The sequence below is a fragment of the Elephas maximus genome, chromosome 25 (assembly GCF_024166365.1).
Source record: "Elephas maximus indicus isolate mEleMax1 chromosome 25, mEleMax1 primary haplotype, whole genome shotgun sequence".
NCBI lineage: Eukaryota > Metazoa > Chordata > Mammalia > Proboscidea > Elephantidae > Elephas > Elephas maximus.
In genome coordinates, this window is record NC_064843.1 from 28,245,749 (window position 1) to 28,272,435 (window position 26,687).

A 26,687-nucleotide genomic window follows, 5' to 3' on the forward strand; every position below is an offset into this window, starting at 1 on the left:
CCTCTATGACATTAACGAGGCAGGATTAGAGGCAGTTATGTTAATGAGGAAGGATTCAATCTACAAAATTAAGTTGTGTCTTAAGTCAATCCCTTTTGAGATATAAAAGAGAGAAGTGAGCAGGGAGACATGGGGACCTCATACCACCAAGAAGCAAGAGCCACAAGAATAGTGTGTCCTTTGGACCCGGGGTCCCTGCACTGAAAAGCTCCTTGACTGGAGAAGATTGATGACAAGGACCTTCCCCGAGAGCTGACACAGAGAGAAAGCCCCCTGGAGCTGACACCCTGAATTTAGGCTTCTAGCCTCCTAGACTGTGAGAGAATAAATTTCTCTTTGTTAAAGCCATCTACTTGTGGTGTTTCTATTATAGCAGCACTAGATGACTGAGAAAGTTGTAAATACTACCTCTGTGATATTAATGAGGTGGGATTAGCAGCAGTTATGTTAATGAGACAGGATTCAATCTACAAGATTAGGTTGTATTTCGAGTTCCTTCTCTTCTGAGATATAAAAGAGAGAAGTGAGCAGAGAAACATACCACAAAGCAACAAGAGCCAGGAGAATGGCACGTCCTTTGGATCCTGGGTCCCTGAGCTCAGAACTCCTAAACCAGGGGAAGATTGATGACAAGGACCTTCCCCCAGAACCGACAGAGAAAGAAAGCCTTTCCTTAGAGCTGGCATCCTGAATTTGGACATCTAGCCTCCTAAACTGTGAGAGAATAAATTTCTCTTTGTTAAAGCCATCCACTTGTGGCTTTTCTTTTATAGCAATACTAGATAACTAATACAACATCCTTTTCCCAACTTGCCTACTTGCAGGATCTTTAAGGGCCAATTCAAATGCTATCCCCTATGTAAGGTTTCACTTAAGTCCCCCAGAAGGCTCAGGTGGGTGGAATATCTTTTCCAATGTCCCCACTGAACCTTATGCAAACCTCCAGTACAACGCTCAGCTTATTTGTTTGATTTTTGTTGATTTGTTTGTGTGGTTCCCTATAGACTGTGTATCAGTTAGGATAGGCTGGGTTATGCAGCAGTAATAAGTAATGCTGACAAATCTCAATGGCTTATAACAAATGTTATTTTTTGCCCACACTATGTGTACATTGAGGGTCAGCTGTTGTTCTTCCTTTAGGACTCAGACTAACAGCATACACAGCCTGGAACATTGCCAGTTGTTGGGCCTAACAGTGAGGCAAAGTGCATATTTGCTCCTGAAGCTTTCCCATGGAGATGACACATTTGTTCATGTTTCACTGGTTACACCAAACTTCAGGTAGGCAGAGAAAGCCAGTGTGTACAGGAGGAGAGAGACCCCAGAGTACTGGTGAATAGCCCAATGACCACACAGACTATTTGCCTATTGAATACACAGATGAGAACTTTTCAAAACTCATTGTATCCCCAGTGCCTAGCATACCACTTAGCACATAATAAGTCCTCAGCTATTTTCAAGAGAAAAATTAAATTTAGTAAGTAAAACTTATAGGAAAGTAATTTATTTTTCCCCTGCCGTAAGGAACTATGACATCTTTCAGAGATAGTCTAGGTTACCTCTACAGTTCCTTGTCTCTGGAGATGTTCAAGCGTAGGCATCCTAAGTACCTGGCAGTGGTATTTTTGAGATGTTTCATACAAAGGCAGTGTTACGGATTGAATTGTATCCCCCAATATATGTGTCAACTTGGCTAGACTATGATTCTCAGTATTGTGTGATTGTGTGCCATTTTGTCATCTAGTATGATTTTCCTATGTGTTGTAAATCCTACTTCTATGATGTTGATGAAGCAGGATTAGAGGCAGTTATGTTCATGTGGGCAGGACTCGAACTACAAGATTATGTTGTATCTTGAGTCAGTCTCTTTTAAGATATCAGATAATCGAGCAGAGAGACAGAGGGACCTCCCACCATCAAGAATAAAGAACCAGGAGGGGAGCACATCCTTTGAACATGGGGTCCCTGCGCTGAGAAGCTTTTAGTCTAGGGAAAAATTGATGACAAGGATCTTCCCCCAGAGCCGACAGAAGGAAAGAGAGCCTTCCCCTGGAGGTAGCACCCTGAATTCGGACTTTCTAGCCTCCTAGAGTGTGAGAGAATAAACTTCCATTTGTTAGAGCCATCCACTTGTGGTATTTCTGCTATAACAGCACTAGATAACTAAGGCGAGCATTTGAAATATGTGGTATCTAAAGTCCCTTTAATTCTGAGGGCTCTATATTTATATCACAATCACCCTTCTGAGCTTGAGAAAGAATAAATTTTAGTGCTCACTTTCACGGTGATAACATCTGACTGGAGTGGGCTATTTCCATTGGTGACTTGACAGAAACAAGAGTAATTTGAGGGGAAAACAAGCAGAGCTCTGGTCCTGAGCCCTCAGCTAAATGGTGATTACTAAATGCAGAAAGATTGTGACCCTTAAGAGGGCACAACTAGGCCAGCTCTTGGGCTTGACATTGCTTTGACACTTGAGGATTTGGGATTGGAAGTAGACTTGTATTCTTTGTAACTACTTTCTTTGTCTTCAGCAGAAATCCGACTGTTCTAACCGCAGATGCGCTGGGCTGCCAAGGTCCTGCCCACACACATTCCTGAGGAGGGACGGTTTCCCTTGTGTTCTTTTGGTTATAGATCCCTGCTGACTAACCTTGGTCTAATCACTTGGCCCCACTGAAACAGTGTTCTCTATTCATACGTAGGAGTAAATAATACATTCTCTTTTCTGACACTGTAAGAAGGTTATAAAAGTTAAGGATCATGATAGCCCTGTCAAGTCTTTTTAATAAAAAAAAAAAAAAAAAAAGCCACACTGGAATGATTCCACACGTACAAATCTTTGAGCCCTCTGTTAGAATGAAATGTAAAAATAATTCAAGGTAGTGAATTTATTGTTCAGCAGGCATTTGAGAGTGGCCTGAAAAAGAACATAGGGTTTAGAGTCAGAATATCAGACTACCACAAATCTGCTGTGTGACTTTGATCATATCATTTCCCTTTCTTGCTCAGCAGCTCCTCAGTGCTAAGATGAGGAAAGGGGCAGTTATAGCAGACTCAGAAGGCTATGGCAGGTAGAGGTGAAAGTGCTTTACAAACTGGGAAGCACTTCCAGTGATGGAGTTGAAGTGAATTCAGTTTTCCGGTTGGTCACAGAAACTTCCCAGAAAGCCATCCAATTTTTTTTCAGTGTTGGCTGTGGCAGTGGTAAGGTGCGCGGTTGCATCTGGTTGTCCATGGCCAAGGCCAGTGTTTTCCAAAGGAAAGAAAGAGAGGAACATTCAAAATGAAACAAAACACTTTTTAAAAATATAAATTTAAGCTTCATTTATGGTCTAAGCTTTCTTTTCTTTTAGTAAGTCTGTTTATTCTTTTTATTATAGAAATTTTAAATATACACAGAATTACCGAGAATGAACCCTTATGTATCCAAACCCAACTTGAACAATTCATGACCAAATTTGTTTCATCTCCTTTCACGTAAACCCATTTTGGGGTAGAGTGGCTGGGGCGGGGGGGGCGCCAAGGTCGTTAGCAAATTCTATGTAACAAATCGTTCTACCCATAAATGGTTCAGTGTATATCACTAACGGATTACAAATTTTGTTTTTAATGTAGTCAAAATATCATTATCCCACATTGCAATATTAACAATAGTTTCTTAATATCAGTCCTTGGTAGATGGTCTCCAAAAATGATGTCATCAGTTACTTTCCTCCCTGTATGGGCATAACAGCTCCTGCCATGAAGAGGTGGTTTATTTCCCATCCCCCTGAGCCCTGGTGGCGCAGTGGTTAAGATCTACAAGTGCTAACCAAAAGGTCGGCAGTTTGAATCCACCAGCCGCTCCTTGGAATCCCTGCGGGGCAATTCTGTGTGCTATAGGGCTGATATAAGTCAGAACTGACTCGACGGCAACAGGTAACAAGTACCTTGTAACTTGCTTTGACCAGTGGAGTGTGGTGAAAGTGACACTGCCAGTTGGAGGCCTGGTGTTTAGGAGGATTGGCAGCTTCAGCTTCCTTTCTCTTGGAAGTCAGGCACCATGTAAGAAGTCTGACTACTCTGAGAGCACCGTGCTGCGAGGAAGTCTAAGTCGGCATGTGGAGAAGGAGTGAGTCCTGCACACACCCCAGCTGTTCTAGACACCCCAGCTGAGGTGTGCTAGATGGGAGCGAAGAAGCCACCTGGAACATACCGGTTCCAGCAGATACTGTATAGAGCAAAAAAGTCCCCCAGCTGAGCCCAGCTCGTAGGATCATGAGATATAATGCCTTGTTGTTCTTTTAAACCACTAATTTTTGAGCTGGTTTTTTACATAGCAGTAGATAAACTAAAATACCGGTACATGTTCACATTTCCCTGATTGTCTAAAAAATGGCTTTTTACTGTTTGTTAGACTCAGGATTTAAACGAGGCATGACTCATGTTTGCAAATGAAGTTTTTATTTGTACTGAACATAGCACTTACTTTAACATCCTGAGTAGACTTTGTGCTCTTGTTTGGTTTCTCTTGTTTGCCGTTTTCAATCTACCAAATTTAACAAAATCAGCTTGAATAAACTGTAAACTTCAGGAAGGATGGATTTTTAAAGTTTTAACTAGTTTTAATCTCTCTATTGTCAACCAGATGTGCTGGGGAAAGTTTAACAATTACTTTTGTTCAATCCTTGACTTCTCTTTTCACACGAGGATAAAAAATCTTGTCCTGTTTCCCAATGTTACTAACTAGGGAGGCCCAGGGACTAGGTTAATAGATACAGCAAACTGGCAGCGAGTGCTTGGGATTTGCCATAGGACATGCTAGTATTGCCCTGGCTGTTTGCAGATGTTAATGGATGATAAGAATTGTTGCTTTAGCTCTTTAGGTTGTCATAAACTTCTTAAAGGCAAAGAGTCTCTCCTACTGGTATTTACCAGTATATGACAACCCAGTTTACAAAGTTAAACAAGGATCCAGTCTATTTGAATCAAAGATGTAAAATCACCAAAGCATGGACTTTCAGGGCTAGAAGCACCCTAATAGAGCATATGTTCCAGAGATTCGTGAACTTTACCTTTTTGTTTTCAAGTTACATTCACCCCCTTTATCAAAAATTGCTAAAACAGCTATTTCCTAACTATGTTACTGTTGCGTGCCATGGAGTTGATTATGACTCATCTCGACCCTGTAGAACTGCCCCATAGAGTTTCATAGGTTGTTGTCTTTACAGGAGCAAACTGCCAGGTCTTTTCTCCCATGGAGCTGCCGGTGGGTTCGAACCGCCTGCCTTTCGGTTAACAGCCAAGCACTTAACATTGTACCACCACGGCTCCTTTCTCCTGACTATAGAAGGAACTAAAGTAGAATTGCAGTTGTAAAATTTCATAGTAATAAATACAAGAACAATTACATCCTTAGCCTAAGAGATTGCTGCTGTAACGTTTATGATTGTTCAAAAAACAAACTATAAGTTATGCATCATAAGTTGCATTTAAGTAGTTTATGACCTTTGACATGTGAAAGTGTTGAAAAATCTTCCTTCATCGTCTCAGATGTCATGATTATTTCTAGTCTCTTCCAGCTGAAGAAACTGAGCGCGTTAGAAATTCTCAGGCTTGTTGTCTCAAACTCCACTTGATTTGACTTTTGGTGCATAATTCTGTGAGCTGCTCCTCTATCCAGTCACCGGGAGAATCCAGGGATAACTGAATAGACCCAGTATCTGTGTCATTGATGGGGACAGTGGATTTTTGTTGTGGAGGGTTTGGGCCATGTTAGAATCCCACATAAAGGGGCGTTCAGTGGTGCAAATGTCATGTCACTTCAATTGAGATGGTTGGTCATTCCTTCATTTTTGGAAATAACATTTGTTTTCTTAAGCAGTTAATTTTTTCAACATGCTTTATACAAATTGGAATGCATTCTGTTGTGGATTGAATTGTGTCCCCCAAAAATGTGTGTCAACTTGGCTAGACCACGATTCCCACCATTTTGTGATCTGATGTGATTATCCTATGTGTTGTAAATCCTAACCTCTGTGATGTTAATGAGTCAAGATTAAAGGCAGTTATGTTAATGAGGCAGGACTCAATCAACAGGATTAGGTTGTATCTTGAGTCAATCTCTTTTGAGATATAAAATGAATTCAGCAGAGAGAAGAGGGACCTCATACTGCCAAGGAGGAAGTGCCAGGGGCAGAGCATGTCCTCTGGACCCAGGGTCCCTGTGCTGAGAAGCTCCTAGACCAGGGGAAGATTGATGACAAGGCCATTCTCTTAGAACTGACAGACAGAGAAAGCCTTCCCTGGGAACTGGCACTCTGAATTCGGACTTCTAGCCTCCTAAACTGTGAGAGAATAAACTTCTGTTTGTTAAAGGTATCCATTTGGGGTATTTCTGTTATAACAGCACTAGACAATTAAGACACTTTCTAATAAAAGCAGATAACTTCTCTCTGCTTGTTACCCTATTTGTCTTAGCTCCTTTCATGTGTGTATGTTGAGTTTATTTTAGGTGCTGCAACAAATGGGTTATGTGCAGTAGTGAAAGAATAAATGCCCTATTTCTGAGGACATCATTTATTGCTTGGTTGAGAAGAAGCATCATGGCTAGGAGAAGCCTTCGTTGCTTCTATGTGAAAAAGGAAGATGGCATGCTTGGCTCCCATTTCTGCAGAAAAAGCACAGAGGAGCCGTGACTTAGAGCGAATCCTCTGGTGTTTACAGCTCCCACAGATTACTCAGAGCCTCCTTCAGTTTTTAAGGCAGGCAAAGGCAGGTGTGCGACAGCTCAGCACATAATGAATAATCGTGATTTACGCAATGTGTTTCTTTACATGGACAACTGATCCCAGCTTTCCTTCTAGCATAGCAGTGACGCCATCATCGCAGATTGATCGCTCGTATATGGTGTTACCTTAAGCTGCAGCAGTCCCTTTAGGTGGAACCTATTTCAGTTTACGGCAGTGGTTCATAGTCCTGGCCACAGCCGCTGCCAGTATCACTTGATTCATTAGGCCAAACAGCCACTCTCAGAGGTACCTATATGTTTTATAACTTACGGCCAGGACTGAATCCTAGAACAAGGAGGCATTATGTCACAAGGAAATCTGCTGATTTTTGGTTTTTTTCACATGCGGCCCTAGTGCAATTTTTTTGGACATTTCCAGTGCATGTGGGTTCACTAATTTTTTTCAGCTTTTGAGTACAACTTCACACAAATATGCAGTTTATAAGATGCTTATACCTACAGCAGGAAACCCTGGTGGCATAGTGGTTAAGGGCTACGGCTGCTAACCAAGAGGTCAACAGTTCGAATCTGCCAGGCGCTCCTTGGAAACTCTATGGGGCAGTTCTACTCTGTCCTATAGAGTCGCTATGAGTTGGAATCGACTTGACGGCAGTGGGATACCTAGAGCTGTTTTCAAGTGTCAAAACCCCGCATTTCCTGAGGATTCTACCTTAATCAAATTGTACCTTTATGAATTTCAGGGTGTCAAGGTCCTCATCAGTTGAAGTGATCAACCCTGGTAATGCTTTGAAATTGACCACTGAAAGCAATGAGTGGTTGGATTCCCTCCACCTCCCTGGTACGCACAAATCCATGGCAATCACTGTTACTGTTCTAGTTGAATAACTTCAACAAGGCAAGTTTGCCAAGTAAATGATAAGGCATTGATACCAATTAGGGGCAGAGTTCCAACAAAGCCTTGGCACTCCTACTTCTTGATCTGTAGGTATGCCACATCTCTCTCTCTCACACACACAGGAACAAAAACACAAGGTAGTTCACGTCACACCACAACTGCCCAACTCAAAATAAGCATCTCACCAGCGCTCCCAGTGCTGGCCACCCGATTTGCAGGATATATATGGCTCACTGGCACTGATATTTTAGTTTATTTTTATCCTTACTGTTATTTTTAAATTACAGAAGCGTCACATGATTGTAACAAATTCAAACAATATAGAAGGCATGGTAGTTGTTGTTTTATGCCTTTGAGTTGATTCCGACTCACAGTGACCCTGTAAGACAGAATAGAACTGCCCGATGGGGTTTCCAAGGCTGTGATCTTTGTGGAAGCAGACTGCTACATCTTTCTTCCTCAGAGCAGCTAGTGGGCTCAAACAGCTGAGCTTTTGATTAGCAGCCAAGCGGTTAACCACTGCTCCACCAGGCTCCAGAGAAGGCATAAAGTAAAAAAAAAAAAAAAAGTAAAAACCCCTCTCCCTTCTAATAAAGCCACTTACCATTTAATAGAGTGGTATATATCTTGGAATATTTTTATTCTGTTCATATTCAAACAAGTCAATGTGGATTGATTGCTCTTTATACAATAAAACCACGTTATGTATTTTCTTGTTCAACATCTTATATGTTTTATTATTTTTTAAGAATGTCTTGGGGATGTATGTATATCAGTGCACATAAGTCTTTATCCTTCTTCTAAATGGCTGCAATTCATTTTTAGTATACGTGTACTATTTTCATTTTACCACTTCCTAATGGACATTGTCCTTGCTAACAGACAATGCAGTGAACAACCTTATTGACACCTTTGTGAACATGTGTGTGCATGTACTCTTGTGCTTCATCAGGCTATGTGGATCCTTAGAAGTGGAATTGATAGATCAAAGAATAAGCCTTTTAAAATTTTGATGACTGTTCCTAAACTGACCTTCATTAAAATTTCAACAATTTACACTCTCACTAATGGTATATGAACACTGATGGTCTTTCTGATTTTTGCTGCCTTCGAGGAGAGAAAAATCTCATATTTGGTTTAATTTCCCTAATTACTAGTAAGGTTAAGCATCTTTTCTAGTTCATAGCTTTTTTTTTCTATAGCTTGTATATTTTGCTTGCTCATTTTCTTTACCCCTTTTTCTAATATTTTTGTCTTTATTTTTATTTATATGCAATTATACATTGTAAATATTAGCTGTTTATAATACATGTTTTTATAGATTTTATCCCCATGCGTCACTTGCGTTTTAACCTTATAATGGTTTCCTTTAATATTCAAAGATTGTTATTTTTATGTAGTCAAATCAGTCACTCTTTTGAGGCTTCCAGGTTTTGTATCTTGCATAGGAGGAACTTTTAAATACAAAAAAACTAAATTTTTTTTCCTCCTATTGTTTTTTCTAATGTATTTGTAATTTTGCTTGTTTCTCTGTTAAATCTATTTGGAAATTATTATCGTATTTTATGATGTGAGTTAGGGATCAAACTCAGTTGTCCTAATATTTACTCATTTGTCTGCCTTTTGTAACTGATTAAAAATAGCACTGCTTTCGTATGCTAAAACTCATGTTTGAACAAAGTCTGTCTGGGTGACCTGTTCATCCATCATCACTTCTTATACCAACAGTACTCTATTTTAATTACTAAGCCTTCAGACATGTTCTGATGTCTGGTAAAGCAGCTTCTCTTCGTTCTTCTTTCTCAGAAATTTTAAAGCTAGTTTGTTCTTTTTCCTTCCAAAGAAGTTTGAGATTCAACCCGTCAAATTCCGTAATAAATCCTGATAGTGTTTCCCCCAACTTTTATTTTTTTTAATAAAAATGTTCAAACACACAGTTTGAACACAAGTTGAAAGACTTTTAGAGTGAGCATCCATATACTCCCCACCCGGATTTTACCACAGGCATTTTACAGTATTTGTTCTGCTTGATGACATTTGATTGTGATCATGATTGCACTGAATTTAGAGATTAGAGAGAACTAGCCTCTGTAGACTCTTGCCTCTTTACCTCCAGGAAAATGCTGTGACCCTCCATTTATTTGTCATCTTTTTTGTTCTTATTAAAGTTTGTTAGCTATTGTCCTATGGATTTTATATGTGTCTTATTGCGTTGTTAGGTGCCATCGAGTTGGTTCCGACTCGTAATAACCCTGTGTACAACAGAACGAAACACTACCCGGTCCTGTGCCATCCTCACAGTCTTTGCTGTGTTGGAGCCCACAGGTGTCTTAATAAGGTTTATTCTGAGGTTTTTTCCAGCTTTTGCTGTTAATGTGAATGAGCCTCCCTCCCTCCCCCAATATCCTACTCCAATTGGTTATCTTCGGTGTATAGAAAACTTAGTGAATTGTGTGGGCTGCTAATGCATCTCCTCAGCTTATTTAACTCTCTCAGCTATTGTAGTTTGTCAGGGAATTTTCTCACTAGACAATCCCCTCATGTGCAAATATTGCTGGTTCGTTTCTTTGTTTCCTACTGTCTATTCCTCATAATTCTTTTTCTTACTGTATTTTACTGTCAAAGAGCCCCACTACAATGGTGAATGATGAAAGTGAGAGTCCTTACTTTGTCCCTGATTGGAATGTTTCACTATTAGGTATAATGTTTGCTGTGGTTTCTTATAGATACCTTATATCTGCCAAAGGACATTTCCTTCTTTTTTTCTTCACTTCCAAAATCTTAAGAACGAGAATTTAATCTTATTAAATACTATTTTGGTTTTGCTTGTTTAATTTATTAATGAAATTACATTGGACGTTTCCTAATATGGAGACATCCTTGCAATCATGTCATAAATCATTTGTCTGTGACAGATGATGAGGGAGTAATTTCCTTAATACATCAAAAACTCTTAAAACCCCACAGAAAAATGGACAAAAGGTCGTTTATTACAGAATAGTCAGTGATGTGTGGAAAGATTCTCAGCCTCGCTCATAAATTAAGTGCAGGTTAAGACGATAGTGACCAGTTTTTTAATGTATTCAGTTAACCAACACTGAACATGTTCATCATACCCGGTGACAACGAGGATACTTTCATTCACTGGTGGACAGAGAGAAAATCAGCACAATGTGTTTGGAAGATAAGTTGGTATTTTGCTCATAGTACTTTAAATGTTTCTGCCCTTTGCCACAGCAATTTCACTTGTAAGAAATTCAGAAGTTCAGTAATTCTCAAACACACAAAAACACGTGCAGAGACAGTCACTGAGCCCTTGTCTGCAGTAGTTGATAACTGCAGAAATGCAGATGGCTAGTAACAGGAGTCCTGCTGGTGCAGTGATTAAGAGCTTGGCTGCTAACTTGGCTGCCAACCAAAAGGTCTGCAGTTTGAATCCACCAGCTGCTCCTTGGAAACCCAGTGGGGTAGTTCTACTCTGTCCTATAGGGTCGCTATGAGCTAGAATTGACCCGACAGCAATGAGTTTTTTTGGGGGGGTGGGTTAAGTAAACTATGGCACATCTGAACGTCAGGACATGGCAGTGGGTTAAACAACTGGTAAAGCTACAGACGCTGATGTGGAAAGATAGTGCGACCACGTCATTATGGGAACAAGCCTCAGTGACTTGTCTGAACAGCTGATTTTTTTTCCACTGAGAACGTAACTATTATTCTCAGTTTTCCTGTTTCAGAAGTGTAAAGCGCTTGATTTTAAATGTTACCAATTATATAGAAAGAAACAGAAATCCCACTTCTGTCCACTTGGCCTCAGGCTATAACCTGATAGAAGTAAGATGTCCTATGTGCCCAAAAGTGTTCATTTCACTGTCACCTGTAAGTGGAATTTGGGCAGGCAGACTGTTCAGTGGGGCTGAGGGGTGGCTTAAGTCCATTGAGCTATATTATTAGCAGCTGTCAAAGGTTTTAACTGTGAAGCTTATGCAATAAATGTTTATGATGTAATGTTCAGTTTAAAACCAAAAACACATAAGCATGCCCATTATAATTAAAATTATGTATAAAATATTTTCGCTATATGGAAGGGTATACTGAAATTATAAATGGTTTTATTTTCTCAATTATTGACTATTGATATTTTATTTTTATAATAAAAATAAGTAAAAAAATGTGTGCATGACATTCCACATCAGCGAGGGGAAATGACAACCTTTTTTTTTTAATAGTAATTATTTTTATTATCATAATTTTCTTTTAACCATCAGGATTAGGCTTATAAAAAAATAGTTTGCTATGTTTATTTACTAAGAACTTGAATAAAGATATTTAGTTTAATTTTAAATGTAATTTTTACATTTTTATATCAAATCCAAACACTGATGAGAACTTGATTTTGGTAATAGAATTACTATTATTTTAGTCATTAGCAGCATTATAATTTGCTAAAAAGAAAGGTAACGATGTTTATGATATTAATATTAATAATGGGAATCCCTGAAATAGACTGAACCATGGCATCTCATGAAGTAATTATTATGATAGTTATTTTACATTCAAGGAAATTGATCACTCCAGCTTTTGAAATCACTTTCAGATGAATCAAAGATTTAAGAGGTTTTTTGTTGTTATTATTGTTAAGGAACAATAGAAGAACTGAAAGAAAATAAAAATAAAAAAATAAGCACAATACAAAGCCATGTGAGATGTGTGCACCTGATGTGAGGCTAGACCCAGAGAAGGAACATACAGCTGGCTGGGCCATGACTGGATCTGTGGATCCCTCAACACTCTGACCTTTGGCTTCATTTGAGTGACAGTGGGCCGGGGTACACCCCCTTGGTCTGGAGTGGCTGTGGTAGGACAGCAGGCAGGGAAGGGCCACACAAAGGCCTGGCTCCCATAGCAGCTGCCACCCCTCCTGTCCCCCATTGACACTGCAGCTAACTTGGTCTCTGGGCCTGGCTGGGAGGAGATATGGGTGGCATCTTATTCACATAGGGTGTCCTTGTATAGTGGAAACGATTAAGTGCAACCCACCCAGACATGCCTTGGAAGAAAGATCTGGTGATCTGCTTCCAAAAGGTCACGGCCTTGAAAATCAGTGAGGGCAGTTCTGTTTTACACACTTACACACGTCAGGTTACCGTGAGTGGGAATTGACTCGATGGCAGTGGGTTTGTTCTCATATGTGAGAAGGCTGCAGAAAGGAAAACCCTTGTTGGCCCAAACGTTTAAACAAGAATTACACTAGGATCTTTTGTTCCCATTCTGACATGGTCAGAATTAATTTGAAGGTCCAAAAGAGGGTGTTTTTTTTTTTTTTTCACTCTGAGTTGAAATGGTAAAGCAAAGATAAAATAAATAAGTAAATAAACCAAATCCGTTGCCATCAAGTCGATTGCAACTCATAGTGACCCTATAGGGGAAATAAAGCCAAAAAACATTGTTTCAGTCTATCAAATGGTGTTAGAATATCCCAGGGCATTCTTTAGGGCACTGCTTTGTCAGAGTTTGGGGGCCTCCTGACCCAGACCTCACATCCAAGCTGCTGATGAACTTCTCATGAAAAGACCTAGATGATACAAGGGCTGCAGTGGAGCGTGTCTAGGTAGCTAAGAAGTGCAGACAGAGCTTAAGAGCCTCTAATCATTGTTTTTTCTTCCTCCTCAGGTTTAATAGGGAAAAGCTGCTTTCTGCAAACAGCTGAAAAAGCTGCTCTTGGAAATGGTTTCTTTGGCCCTCAGGGCGCAACAGAAGCTGGGTCTGTGAAGCCTTTGCTGGGAAGAGCTCTCACGGCTGAGCACCAGAGTGATCGTCGCCATGGCCAGCAAGAGGAAATCCACCACACCGTGCATGATCCCCGTGAAGACGGTGGCGCTGCAGGCTGCCAGCGCAGAGGCCCAGCCCACTGAGGCTTTGCCTGAAGGGTCCCAGCAGGATCTGCTCCCCGAAGCGCCTGCTGCCAGCAGCGAGGCAGTCCAGAACATCAGCAGCACTGACGGCGCTACGCTGGCCAACGGGCATCGGAGCACATTGGACGGGTACTCATATTCCTGTAAGTGTTGTGACTTCAGATCCCAGGACATGACCCAGTTCGTGGGACACATGAACTCAGCGCACACAGACTTTAATAAAGAACCGACGTTTGTATGTACTGAATGCAGTTTTCTGGCAAAAACCCCCGAAGGGCTTTCCCTGCACAACGCTAAGTGTCACTCAGGGGAAGCCAGCTTTGTGTGGAATGTGGCCAAGCCAGACAATCATGTAGCTGTGGAGCAGAGCATCCCCGAGAACATCAGCACTCCTGACCTACCAGGGGAGCCCAGCACTGAAGGGACCGATGGGCAGGCTGAAATCATCATTACCAAAACTCCAATCATGAAGATAATGAAAGGCAAAGCTGAAGCCAAAAAAATTCATACGCTTAAGGAAAACGTGCCTAATCAGCCCATTGGTGAGGCCTTACCAAACCCTTCAAATGTGGAAACAGAAGTGAAAGAGGGAGACCACTCCATCAATGGGGCAGTTCCAGTTAGCCAGGCATCTGGCAGCTCAGCAAAACCCCCTCATGCAGCCAACGGGCCCCTGATAGGAACAGTCCCAGTCTTGCCAGCTGGTATAGCACAGCTCCTCTCCCTCCAGCAGCAGCCCCCAGAGCACAGCCAGCACCATGCCCACCAGCCACTGCCCACATCCAAGTCCCTGCCCAAAGTGATGATCCCCCTGAGCAGCATTCCAACATACAACGCGGCCATGGACTCCAACAGCTTCCTGAAGAACTCTTTCCACAAGTTCCCCTACCCAACCAAAGCTGAGCTCTGCTATTTGACTGTGGTGACCAAGTATCCAGAAGAACAGCTCAAGATCTGGTTCACAGCCCAAAGGTTGAAGCAGGGTATCAGCTGGTCCCCTGAGGAGATTGAGGATGCCCGGAAAAAGATGTTCAATACAGTCATTCAGTCTGTACCTCAGCCCACAATCACCGTTTTAAATACTCCCCTGGTGGCTAATGCTGGCAACGTCCAGCATCTCATCCAGGCTGCTCTACCAGGTCAAGTCGTGGGACAGCCAGAGGGCACAGCAGGGGGACTTCTTGTCACTCAGCCACTGATGGCCAATGGGTTGCAAGCACCAAGTTCATCTCTCCCCCTGGCGGTTACGTCTGTCCCCAAGCAGCCCACCGTTGCACCTGTTAACACTGTGTGTTCAAATACGTCGTCGGCTGTGAAGGTGGTGAACACAGCCCAGTCCCTCCTCACGGCGTGCCCCAGCATAACTTCCCAAGCCTTCCTGGATGCTAGCATCTACAAAAATAAGAAATCTCATGAACAGCTGTCAGCTCTGAAAGGTAGCTTCTGTCGGAATCAGTTCCCGGGACAGAGCGAAGTGGAGCATCTGACCAAAGTGACCGGCCTCAGCACGAGAGAGGTGCGGAAATGGTTCAGTGATCGGCGCTACCACTGCCGGAATCTGAAGGGCTCCAGACCCATGATGCCCGGCGACCAAGGCGCCATCATCGTGGACTCTGCCCCAGAGGTGCCCTTCACCCCGCTGTCCAAAGCCCCCGAGGCAACCTGTGTCCCAACAGCGGCCACACTAGTGACCCACCCTTCTGCCAAACGGCAGTCCTGGCACCAGACCCCTGACTTCACACCAACCAAATACAAGGAGAGAGCCCCTGAGCAGCTCAAAATTCTGGAAAGCAGTTTTGCACAAAACCCCCTTCCTCTCGATGAGGAACTGGACCGCCTGAGAAGTGAAACCAAAATGACCAGAAGAGAAATTGACAGCTGGTTTTCAGAGAGAAGAAAAAAGGTGAATGCTGAGGAGACCAAGAAGGCTGATGAGAACACCTCTCAGGAGGAAGAGGAGGCTGCTGAGGATGAGGTTGGGGAGGAGGATCTAGCTGGTGACCTGAGGGTCACCGGTGAAAACGGCTCCTTGGAAGTGCCGAGCGGCTACTCCCTGGCAGAGCGCAAAGTCAGCCCCATCAAAATCAACCTCAAGAACCTGCGGGTCACAGAGGCCAATGGTAAGAGCGAGCTCCCAGTGCTGGGTGCCTGTGAGTCTGAGGATGATGGGGCGAGCAAGCTGGCAGAGCAGCCCCTAGGCAAGGTCAGCTACAGAAAGACAGCCCAGCAGCGGCACTTGCTTCGGCAGCTCTTTGTGCAGACCCAGTGGCCCAGCAACCAAGACTATGACTCCATCATGGCCCAGACAGGTCTGCCGCGGTCGGAGGTGGTGCGTTGGTTCGGGGACAGCAGGTACGCCTTGAAGAATGGCCAGCTCAAGTGGTACGAAGACTACAAGCGGGGCAACTTCCCGCCAGGGCTGCTGGTCATTGCTCCTGGCAACCGGGAGCTGCTGCAGGACTATTACATGACACACAAGATGCTGTGTGAGGAGGACCTGCAGAGCCTTTGTGACAAGACCCAGATGAACTCGCAGCAGGTCAAACAGTGGTTTGCTGAGAAGATGGGCGAGGAGACTCGGGCTGTGGCAGACACGGGCAGTGAGGACCAGGGTCCCAGCGCCAGCGAGCCTGCGGCAGTTCACAAAGGGATGGGTGACACCTATTCAGAGGTGTCCGAGAGCAGTGAGTCATGGGAGCCGAGTGCCCCTGAGGCCAGCTCAGAGCCCTTTGACACCGCGAGTCCCCAGGCTGGACCTCAGCTGGGTAAGGAATCCATGGGAACCACGGTATTCTCTGTGAGTAAGGGGAGGACACGCTAAGGGCAGGGCTGAATTTATCATACGGCAGGACCAACCGCCTGCCTCTTCAGGGGACAGCTGACAGCAGAAGCCGCTGTAGCATAATATGATAAAGGAAGGGTTGAGAGTTGTTTGGTTTGTTTTATTTTAAACCTTTACAAGGGAAAGAACATGGTGAAACTACAGAGGTCTGAGCTTTTCTAGAGGTTTCACAGCAGCAGGAGAAGAGGATTCTGAGGAAAGCACAAAGAAAAGCAAAAGGTCAAAATATCATCCGAATCCAGTAGAATCATAACCACTGGGTAGGAGACAGACACAGGATTTTTGAAGATGTTTAACTCAAATAGGTGAACCAAAGGAAAGAAAACCTGTAATTGTCCTTAGAGAGATGAAAAAAAAAAAATTTTTTTTAATCCTGAAAATCCTGTCTTTTACATTTTTATTGTTGTTCCTGATATAGAAGAAATGTTTATCATAATGGAAGATAACCTCCCCTATTAGACGAATGTGGAATCAAAAGCTTGAATTTTGTTCCTTAGCTTCTCTGGATCACGGAATTTTAGTGCCTGAAAATAAAATTTAGGTTATTTTTTTTGAAGCCACAGTTTTGAAACCACAGACAAATCACGTTATCAGGTGTTGATTTTCTAGATTTTTGGTCCCCAGTTGAGTTTCCAGCCTCTCCCCCTCTCCACCCTTCTGGTATTTGTCTCCTCATTAGAAGCCCGTTCACAGGGTGGTCAGGAGAGAGGCACTTTAGCTTTTCACAGGAGCCTGTGGAAGCTGATGAAGTATTTGAATTCTCAGATTATCTGGCATTTGAGCCTTTAGAAGTTGATTCTGGGCTCTGCTGTTTCTGGACTTGACCTTGTTTTTCCTCAAGGCCCTCAGAAACGTCAGGGGGCCTGAGTTAGTGACATCTTCATGGGACCACCACGTGGCACCAGCGTTTAGGTTCACAGGGCCAGTTGCAGGAGACCCTTGGGTGCCTTCTTTAGCACTATGCCTGCTGCCCATGGAATGCCCGTTCCTGGCTTTGGATCTAGGAGCTCTGCTGGTGGCACAGTGGTTAAGAGCTTGGCTGCTAACCAAAAGGTCGGCAGTTTGAATCCCCCAGCCACTCCTTGGAAACCCTATGGGGCAGTTCTACTCTGTCCTGTAGGGTTGCTATGAGTCAGAATGGACTGGATGGCAAATTTTTGTTGTTGTTGTTGTTTGTTGTTGTTGGCTTTGAATCTACTAGCAAGACAGCATGAATTTCTGGGGCTTAGAGCATTTAGCATGCAGACCAATTTATTTTTTTAATTATAATTTTTAATTAAAATTTTATTAAATTATAATTCTTTGGTAGCATGTAATAGTCAAATTTTCTTTTTTGCCTTAAGCTTTTATCCTTCCACTTTTTTTTTTTAATTTTTATTGTGCTTTAAGTGGAAGTTTACGAATTAAGTCAATCTGTCATGCAAAAAATTTATATACACCTTGCTATATACTCCTAATTGCTCTCACCCTAATGACGCAGCACACTCCTTCCCTCCACTCTCCCTTTTTGTGTCCATTCCACCAGCTTCTGACCCCCTCTGCCCTCTCATCTCCCCTCCAGATAGGAGATGCCAGCATAGTCTCATGTGTCTACTTGATCCAAGAAGCTCATTCTTCACCAGTATCATTTTGTATTCCATTGTCCAGTCCAATCCCTATCTGAAGAGTTGGCTTTGGGAATGGTTCCTGTCTTGGGCTAGCAGAAGGTCTGGGGACCATGACCACTGGGGTCCTTCTAGTCTCAGTCAGACTATTAAGTCTGGTCTTTTTATGAGAATTTGGAGTCGGCAACCCACTGCTCTTCTGCTACCCCAGGGGTTCTCTGTTGTGTTCCCTGTCAGGGCAGTCATCAGTTGTAGCTGGGCACCATTTAGTCCTTCTGGTCTCAGGCTAATGCAGTCTCTGGTTTATGTGGACCTTTCTGTCTCTTGGGCTCATAATTACCTTGTGTCTTTAGTGTTCTTCATTCTCCTTTTTGCTCCAGGTGCATGGAGACCAATTGATGCATCTTAGATGGCCGCTTGCTAGTATTTAAGACCCCAGACACTGCTCTCCAAAGTGGGACACAGAATGTTTTCTTAATAGATTATATTATGCCAATTGATCTAGATGCTCCTTGAGACCATGGTCCCCAAACCCCTGCCACTGCTACGCTGGCCTTCGAAGTGTTCAGTTTATTCAGGAAACTTCTTTGCTTTTGGTTTAGTCCAGTTGTGCTGACCTCTCCTGTATTGTGTGTTGTCTTTCCCTTCACCTAAAATAGTTCTTATCTACTATCTAATTAGTGAATACCCCTTTCCCTCCCTCCCATAACCATGAAAGAATATATTCCTCTCTGTTTAAACTATTTCTCGAGTTCTTATAATAGTGGTTTTGTACAACATTTATCCTTTTGCAACTGACTAATTTCACTCAGCATAATGCCTTCCAGGTTCCTCCATGTTATGAAATGTTTCACAGATTCATCGTTGTTCTTTATCGATGCGTAGTATTCCATTGTGTGAATATACCATAATTTATTTATCCATTCATCTGCTGATGGACACCTTGGTTGCTTCCATCTTTTTGCTATTGTAAACAGTGCTGCAATGAACATGGGTGTGCATATATCTGTTTGTGTAAAGGCTCTTATTTCTCTAGGATATATTCCAAGGAATAGGATTTCTGGATCATATGGTAGTTCTATTTCTAGCTTTTGAAGGAAGCGCCAAATCGACTTCCTAATAGTCAACTTCTAATGATTAAAAACATTGGCAAAGGAATTACAGTGAAGACTCACTAGGGACCAATGTTTAAAGAAACATAAATGCCAGGGTACCTACTAGGTACTTTTTCCCACTGAATTTCAAGCATGGTCACCTCTTTTCCTGGCCAGGTATAAGCAGAAAACAAGTTTTGAACAGAGCTTTTCTTCAGCTCTGAGGCTCCTGGGTTTTGATGCTTCCAGATGATAAAGTCACCTGTGTTTGCTTTAGAGGTCACCTGGGCAGCTCAGTGGGTGGACTGAGAGAGGCAAGACTAGAGGGAGGGAGGCCGGTAAAGAAGACTTCATCCTCCTCCAGGTGAGCAGTGCTGAGGGTCTGGACCAGCTGGGATGGTAGAAACGGAGAAAGCGTGGCCTAGGGGCAGGTGTGGGCCTGAGGGTCAGACAGGGCCCACTCACCACTTACCAGCTCGGTGACCTTGGATGAGTTACTGGACTTGCTGAGCCACAACATCCTCCTTTGTAAGACGGTGGTGCTGCTGGGTATTTGATGGGTTTGGGGAGAAGTAAGTGCGATGTGTGTAGAATGCCCGGCCACCGCCGCAGCTCTTTAAATGGAAAGGTCACTCTGATTCTTTTGAAGGAAAGGGAACAGAAGGGCTTTAGTAAGTGAAACGCGGGGACTTGGTGATTGAGAGAGAGTAGAGGCAAAGATGATTCTGGATTTCCAGCTTGAATAGCAGTTGGTGGATGGTTCCCTTGACTGAGGAAGAGAACTCAGGGAGGAGCATGTCTGGGAAGAGAGGACGGTTTGCACCTTTTGCCTTTGAGCCTCTGGAGACCTCTCTGCGGGCCTCTCCAGCAGGCACTGGCTATGAGTCTGGAGATCTGGGAGAAGGTCAGGACTGGAGAGAGAGGTGTGGGTGTCTGCAGCTAGGTGGGTGGGACTGGGAGAGCAGCTGGACCTTCCTGGAGGAAGCTTTGAGGAGCAGATCAGGGAGACAGAGGAGGGAGGTCCAAGAGGTTGGGCAGACAGAGGGGAGCAGCATCCAAGAAGCTGAAGGGATGTGTTGGGGCAGTCCCAAAAGAGCCGCTCGAGGGTGCAGGAAAACACCCAGAAAACGTCCATGGAATTGAGGACTCTGTCACAAGCAGCATCAGTGTTGGACCCTGTCCTGGGGGTCTCATCCCCACAGCCAAGCACAGCACCCTGCCCTCGCCCCTCAGAGGTTCCCCAGCATTTCCTGGATGGTATCACCTTGTTTTTGTGCCACAGCTGACTTTGTTTACTTTGGCCTGGCAGATCCCAGCTCCTCCACCCAGTTACTTTCTACCTAAGACCTGTAGAAAGGATCAAAATCCTGTTCTTTCTCAGAGTATTTTAAGCTCATTTGAAGATGACAGTTTGAAACCTAGTTGTGCTGTTGTTTCCTCCTCACTTAAGGAAAAAAAGCCTTCCAAGTCTGCCCATCATCTTGGAGGGGAGCCATGTTGTCTGTTCAGCATTTGAAGAAAGCCTGTTCTTGTTGTGCTCACAGAGTCGGGGAGGCCTGCTCTGCGAAGCCCACAGTGGGAGCAATGCCCAGTGGAGCCCAGAGTCCCTGGTCAGCAGTTGGGAATGAGCACATAGGGCCATGGCCCCGCAGATATATCAGCCCCTTGCTGGCCTTCCAGCTCTGGCTATGTCCTCACTGGGAAAGATGCTCCCTTCTCCAGGCCCCAGAGCTCACAGCTGGCTTCATACAGTGGCTGGTGGCGTGTCCCAGAGCTGGAGTGCTGGGAGGGAGGCTTCATGTGGCTGGAAGCGGAGCAAGTTGTCTCTCCCCACTCACCTGAGAGGCTTTGTCCAAGCTGACCCAAGTGCTCTTAGGCTGCACCCAGCTCTGGTTGTCCTTTGATAACAAGTGGGCCAGGGCATCACGCTCAAGAGAGATGAGGAAATTTGAACAAGTATCTTCTAAAAGCTGAACTGACGAAGGGGTTGGGGGTTTGAGTCACAAGCACAATGAAGTGCTTTCCTCAGTGGGCTCCAGTGGGAGTGGCCATGCCATCATGGCATCGTCCCCTTCTCTCTGAGGCAGATAACAGCGGGCTACAGGAAAGGCTTGTCTGTTCATCCGCACCCGCTTCCCACAGCTTTCTCAGCCAGCCCAGTGCAGGGGCCAAATCTGTGAGCACCGCAGATGATGAACCTCTGAATGGCTGACTTAGGGTTGGAAGCCATAAAGGAAGACATCAGTAGGATATATATCAGAAGCCAGACCCCATGCCTTTATAATCGAGCAGTGTGTTCTGGAGAGCCTGACGGGAAGAGGGCAGGATAAGGCACACTGGGACAGGGCTCCAGAGGGGTGGCCTGGGCAGCTGGGCCAAGGTGAGCCAGGGTTAGAGGAGGGCCTGCACAAGAGGAGCTGCTGCTCTGGCTGTCACCCTGGCCTTGGCGGTGGTCCCAGGGAGTCTGAAGGCCTTGCCAGACTTAGGCAGCATCATGTCTGTAACCCACAGGTGCTTTTTCACATACCCTCCGACTGGGAAGTGGGAAGAGCGGCCGACCAGAAGACACTGCACATGGAGGTAAGTGGTCCCCAAAGCCAGTGACACCACCCTGGCGTGGCCAGGACCAGGCTGCCTTGGGGGCTGTACGAGCAGTAACTGCCATGGAGATGACAGGCATGTGTTTTCTCCTCAGAAATAGACTGAATTTGAACCGATTACTGTGAAGGACTGGCCAGCCTGGGATGCCGCCTGCCACACCCAAGGGCCAAACCTGACCCTGCTGCCTGATGCCGTTCCCATGCCTGGGTGCTGGGCATCGAAGAGCTTGCCCAGTGGCCTCGCAGCCAGCCCAGAGCCCGCCGCCACCACCATCAGCTGCCACCACCGAGCAAGCGGGAAACGGGCTTCCTGTCAGTTCTTCCTCCTAAAATGTAGGGCCTTTCCTCTGCCTGCCACAGTAGTTCAGACTTCATATTCCTAGACACAGAATCAACTTTTTCAGATACACATCCGCTTATACACATTTAATAAAACATCAGATTATAAACACTTTCATTACGTAGAAACTTTGGTTAGCAAACAGTGCATTGTCTTATACGTCATCTCTGAAAATGCCCTGTGACTGTTCTCTGGAGATCGCTGGAGCCACACCTCCCCCCCGCCTCACCTGCCCCCCCCCCGCCCCCCTGCCCGCCCCCTGCCACCACCATGGTGGTGCAGGGTTATTGCACTCAGAGCTACGTCCAGAGCCCCTGTGGCCCCGCTTTCCTTTGCGTTCCTCGAGGGATGCAGCACTTTTGAAGAGATTTCTCTGTGCTGAGCAGTGGCCAGCAATGTTTTATGCCAGGCTTGCCTTGCCTTATGGGACAGTCGGTACAGAGCCCACTGTCACCCTCAGTTTAAAAGTCAGACTGGTGATTTGCTTCGTGCTTTTTCTTGGAAGTTTGAATCATGGACCATAATTTTTCAGTTATCAGATCAACTATAGAAACATTTATTGTTAAGCCTCATGTACTGCCCTCGGTCCCTGCCTTCCACCCCGCTCCCCTCCATCTAGCCACTTTGAGAATGAGAAGAAAACTGAAAAAGGAAATGGGAAGGGGGCAAATGAAGGTGTATAACCATGGCCTATAGTTTTGGCCGCTACCTTTTTCAGAGCACTTTATCCATACTCACTTTAAAGTTTCACATGGTTTGCAAAGGAAGAGCCACACTTGCCTGGTAGTGGAAGCGAGAACTGAAGGGATTCAGGGACTGTGTAGTTATCAGAGCCGGGGTGCCTTCAGCACAAAGGCCTGCACGTGGGGATTTCTGACAAAATGGCCAAACTGTCCCTGCCCTTCTGTGCCAGGGGCCTGGCTGGTGTGCTAGGCGGCACTAGACATCACTGTGAGGATGTTCTTAAACATTCCATCTTCACACCCCCAACCTTGGAAACACGATCTCTACCTACTTTAGCCTGAACCCTCATAGCCTCAAATCATATGAAAAGGTGCCTTTGAAACATTGGAAAACATGAATGCCAACCTGTACAGACTGTAAATCCCTCCTCTCCCAAGACTGGCTCTCTGAGAGCAGCAGGTAGAGGGTGGGGATGGCAGAAGACATATCATCTGTCACTCCTCTTAGAAACCACCTTCTTCCCAGAGTGCCAAGCCACATGTCCCAGGGCCTCGAGGATATACTTCTCCTGGGGCCCGGGCTGGGTGGCCAGGACTAGGGGACCCCAGAGAGAGGGCAGGGCTTTGGGCAAGAAATCATGGTGGTACCTTAGTCTTTGCCTTCTCCTCCACACCACCCAGGGAACCAGACTCACTAGGAGGACGGTGGTAGCACCTCTGCCTTCCAGTAGCCAGCTGTCTTTGGGAACCAACGGCCCTTGAACTAACGTTCTTTTAAAGTGCCCGCTTCCCTGCCCTCCCAATAGAAACCACCTCATATTTGTCTCAAAAAGATGACCTGTGAACACTTGGCAAGTTTTGCAACCTATTTTTGTATCTTTTCCATTTTGGAAGTGAGAGCTTTGTGGTCCCAAAAGCCTGTCTGAGGAATGCCCCAGGCTCTGAATGGCAGTTGACTCCTTCCTTCAGAGAACAGACACCTGGAATTTTCCCTTTAGCGTTTATGTACGTGCAGATCAATCTACATATACACATATATGTGCAAATACTCCCTTGATACTTTACTCACACAACGTACATCGTGTACCTTTGAGGACCTGAGCGGCACACAGATGTTGGGGGAAAGAGCCTGTGTTGGAGGGAGTGCCGGGACACTGAATGTGCTGGGGCAGCCTGGCCTGAAGCCATCTCCAAGTGTCTGCAGAGTCTCCCAGCACCTCGCCTACAGACCCCCGCCGGTACCACTTCCAGAGCCTGCATGCACAGGCCCGAGGGCTATGTCTTTACAGAGGATTTTCCTGATGATTTTATTTGTACTCACATTGAATTTACAACCAAACAGGAAAAAAAAAAAAAAAACACCCAACTACCCAACTACATGGTGGATAAGTTAATGCAGGACAGAGAGAGCACCCAACCTTAGCTTGTCTTTAAGGTGAGAAGGTTACGGTGCTGCCCATCTCGGTGTGTTTTTCTCTCAGATGTTGGTCCTACCCAATGGCCAGGGCCATGACAAGAAGACAAGACTGCCCAGCTAAGGAGCACAGCAGACTGGACAGACCCCACTTCTTCCTGTGCTCCTGAACTGGGGTCGGTGTGAATGTGGTCTGGGCTCTAGGTTTGACAGAATGAGCTGATCAAACGTGACGGTGAAGGAGGCAGTTGGGTCATCACACGAGTGCTTAAAGGGAGACTGTAGCAGGTACCCATGACTTTGGGTGCAAAACCATGAATGCAGCCAACCCTGCATATAGGAATACCCTTACTAGCCAGGAAATTGGGATCTCACCAGTGGCACAGCCCCACGAGGTGGTAGTGGGGGCTGGCAGGATAGCTCTAGCAGCAGCCAGTCCTGTGGCCTGGTGGCCAGACCGATCACTGTGGTTTTGCACACAGCCGAAGGGTTAAATTCTGTGTCGTGGCCTTCTGTAGAAGGCCGTCTGTGGGCTGCAAAGTTGAGGAGGGTGGGGGTGGGATTAGTCTCTGAAAGAAAAGCCTATTTTACAAAGTGACTAATCTTTCCCCCTTCTCTGCATGCACTTGGACTTGTCAGAGATAGTAAAATCATATTTCAGTGTTTCTTGTTGCCTATGTCTTGTACATGTTTGATTTATATTTTTACATGTGTTTGTAGATCCGGTTTTAATAGATAAAACCAGAACCCGATTCTGATAAAGGAAACCTGGATTTGTAATACATATACGTTGCATAGTTTGATTGCTTGTTTTAATTTTTTACTTTAGAGGAGCTTTTTGGTTTGAGGGGTTCTCATTTGCAGGAGTCTGTCCCTGAAATAGAAGACCCCAGTTGGATTGCTTGCCAGAACTTTGAGGTTTGGCAGTGACTATATGACCGAGAGTTCCTTTCTCTTGGCCAAGTGACTGGCAGCCATTCAGGGGGACCAGAACGCCTTGACACACACCCTGCTCTCTGGAAGCAAAAGGGGGAAGTTGGGCAGAGCGTTGGGTGCTACCCTTGCAGGCTTCCACATGTACGAAGGGTCTCAGCCCTGGCCGGCCACAGGGTGCTGTCCCACCAGGAGGGTTCAGTGCATTGTCCTGGCTGAGATGTGGCTTTCGTGGGTTTTATCCTGCTGTCAGTGGTCTAGTGGTAGATCCTGTGTCATCTCCCTCCCCGTTCTGGCTCGGGGACATCTGTCCTATGGCTACCTTCTGTGGAGGACCAGCGCCGGCCTTTCTGGGAGGGTGATCATATCTCTAGGCACGGCCCCTCCCCAGCTCCCCGCTTGTGCAGCCCGTGTTTCAGCCCGTTGCCTCTTGTCCGAGTCTCTCCCTGGACTACAGTCTTCTGATTGGAGTAGCTTTATCAGCTCAAACTTCACAGCCCAAGGCACTCAGAAGGAGAGGAGAACCAGCTGAGAAGAAATCGGTAAACATAACCAGGCCTGGGTTTTGAGCTTTTCCTGAGTTCTTCCCCTCTTTTCCTTGCCCAGAGTACCTGGGGCAGTTTATAGGTTTGACTCACTTTGTGTAAAAGTTGTACTTCTGTATTGTTTAGATTTTCATGTATCAGACTGATTTGCAAGGTGGTTGTATGCTGGAGAAGAAAGATCCTCCAGATACAGGAAGGCTTGCAGAGCCAACTCTCCCTGGCCAAGTTGGCAGCGTGCTTAGGTCAGGCAGGCGACCGACCAGGCTCATTCCAGACACGGAGCCCCCTCTTCAGAATCTTTTGACTCAGCTTCCTTTTCTTTCCCTCCCAGCCCTCCTGCCAAGACCTTTGGAGGCTGTCTAATGTGGTTTGGGGGTCTCCTGACCTCAGAAAATTTACACATCTGAGGAAGCAGGAAGTTGTGGACCCTGAGCCTTTCTCCCAAACAGTCCCCTTCCCCAGCTAGGTTTTAATCTGAGGCCCGACATGCCCTGTTTCTCTGGCCCATTTACAATGGGGCCAGGCTGGTGAGGTCATGGGTGCCACAGCATCCCCAGAAACAGCAGAGCAGGGCCGTCACCAGTGCTGCTGGGCTTGCTGCCCAGCTCAGCTCCACATCCCAATGGCACCACCAACAGGCCTTGGTTAGAATTTGTTTCTGCTGGAATCTGTAGCTGCTCCCTGTGCCAGGTCACACTGGGAAGGGCAAGGGAGGGCAAACCCCAGTGAGCTCTCAACTGATGCAGCATCTGCACTTAGCTGTGAAGTAAAAGGAGTAAATGTGCAGCATTTAGCCCTAGAGAGGACGGGGGGCCTGCCCTTCAGTTCTGTCCTGAGCTTACTTGTCAGGACTAGCCGTTCTGGGGACTGCCCTCTCCTTTGGCCTCTCTGTTGAATGGGGGGCCCAGTTCTTTACCAGACTGGAGAGGACGGAGGCTTTCTTTTTAGCCCTAGACCCAGCGGGAACCAACCACTCTAGCTGTCCCAAAGTCTGGGGCAGGAGAGGAGACTTGTAAGTCTGGGGCTGGCACTAGGCAGGCCTGCCCTGGGTGCCCGGTGGACGAGTGTGGGTGCCCACCTTGAGTTTTAAAG

General features: G+C 45.3%; 1 protein-coding gene across 5 annotated transcripts in view; it reads left to right on the plus strand.

The window, feature by feature from the left end:
• ZHX3 (zinc fingers and homeoboxes 3) overlaps window positions 1-21,962 on the plus strand; it is a 130,991-nt gene extending 109,029 nt beyond the window's left edge. For all 5 annotated transcript variants that reach the window (XM_049869972.1, XM_049869971.1, XM_049869973.1 and 2 more), the window contains 3 exons: window positions 13,299-16,305; window positions 21,592-21,660; window positions 21,776-21,962. In XM_049869972.1, coding sequence (XP_049725929.1) covers window positions 13,449-16,305; window positions 21,592-21,660; window positions 21,776-21,786 — 2,937 coding nt within the window. In that variant the 5' untranslated portion in view covers window positions 13,299-13,448 and the 3' untranslated portion in view covers window positions 21,787-21,962. The remainder of the gene's footprint in view (window positions 1-13,298; window positions 16,306-21,591; window positions 21,661-21,775) is intronic.
• The last annotated feature ends 4,725 nt before the right edge of the window (window positions 21,963-26,687 follow it).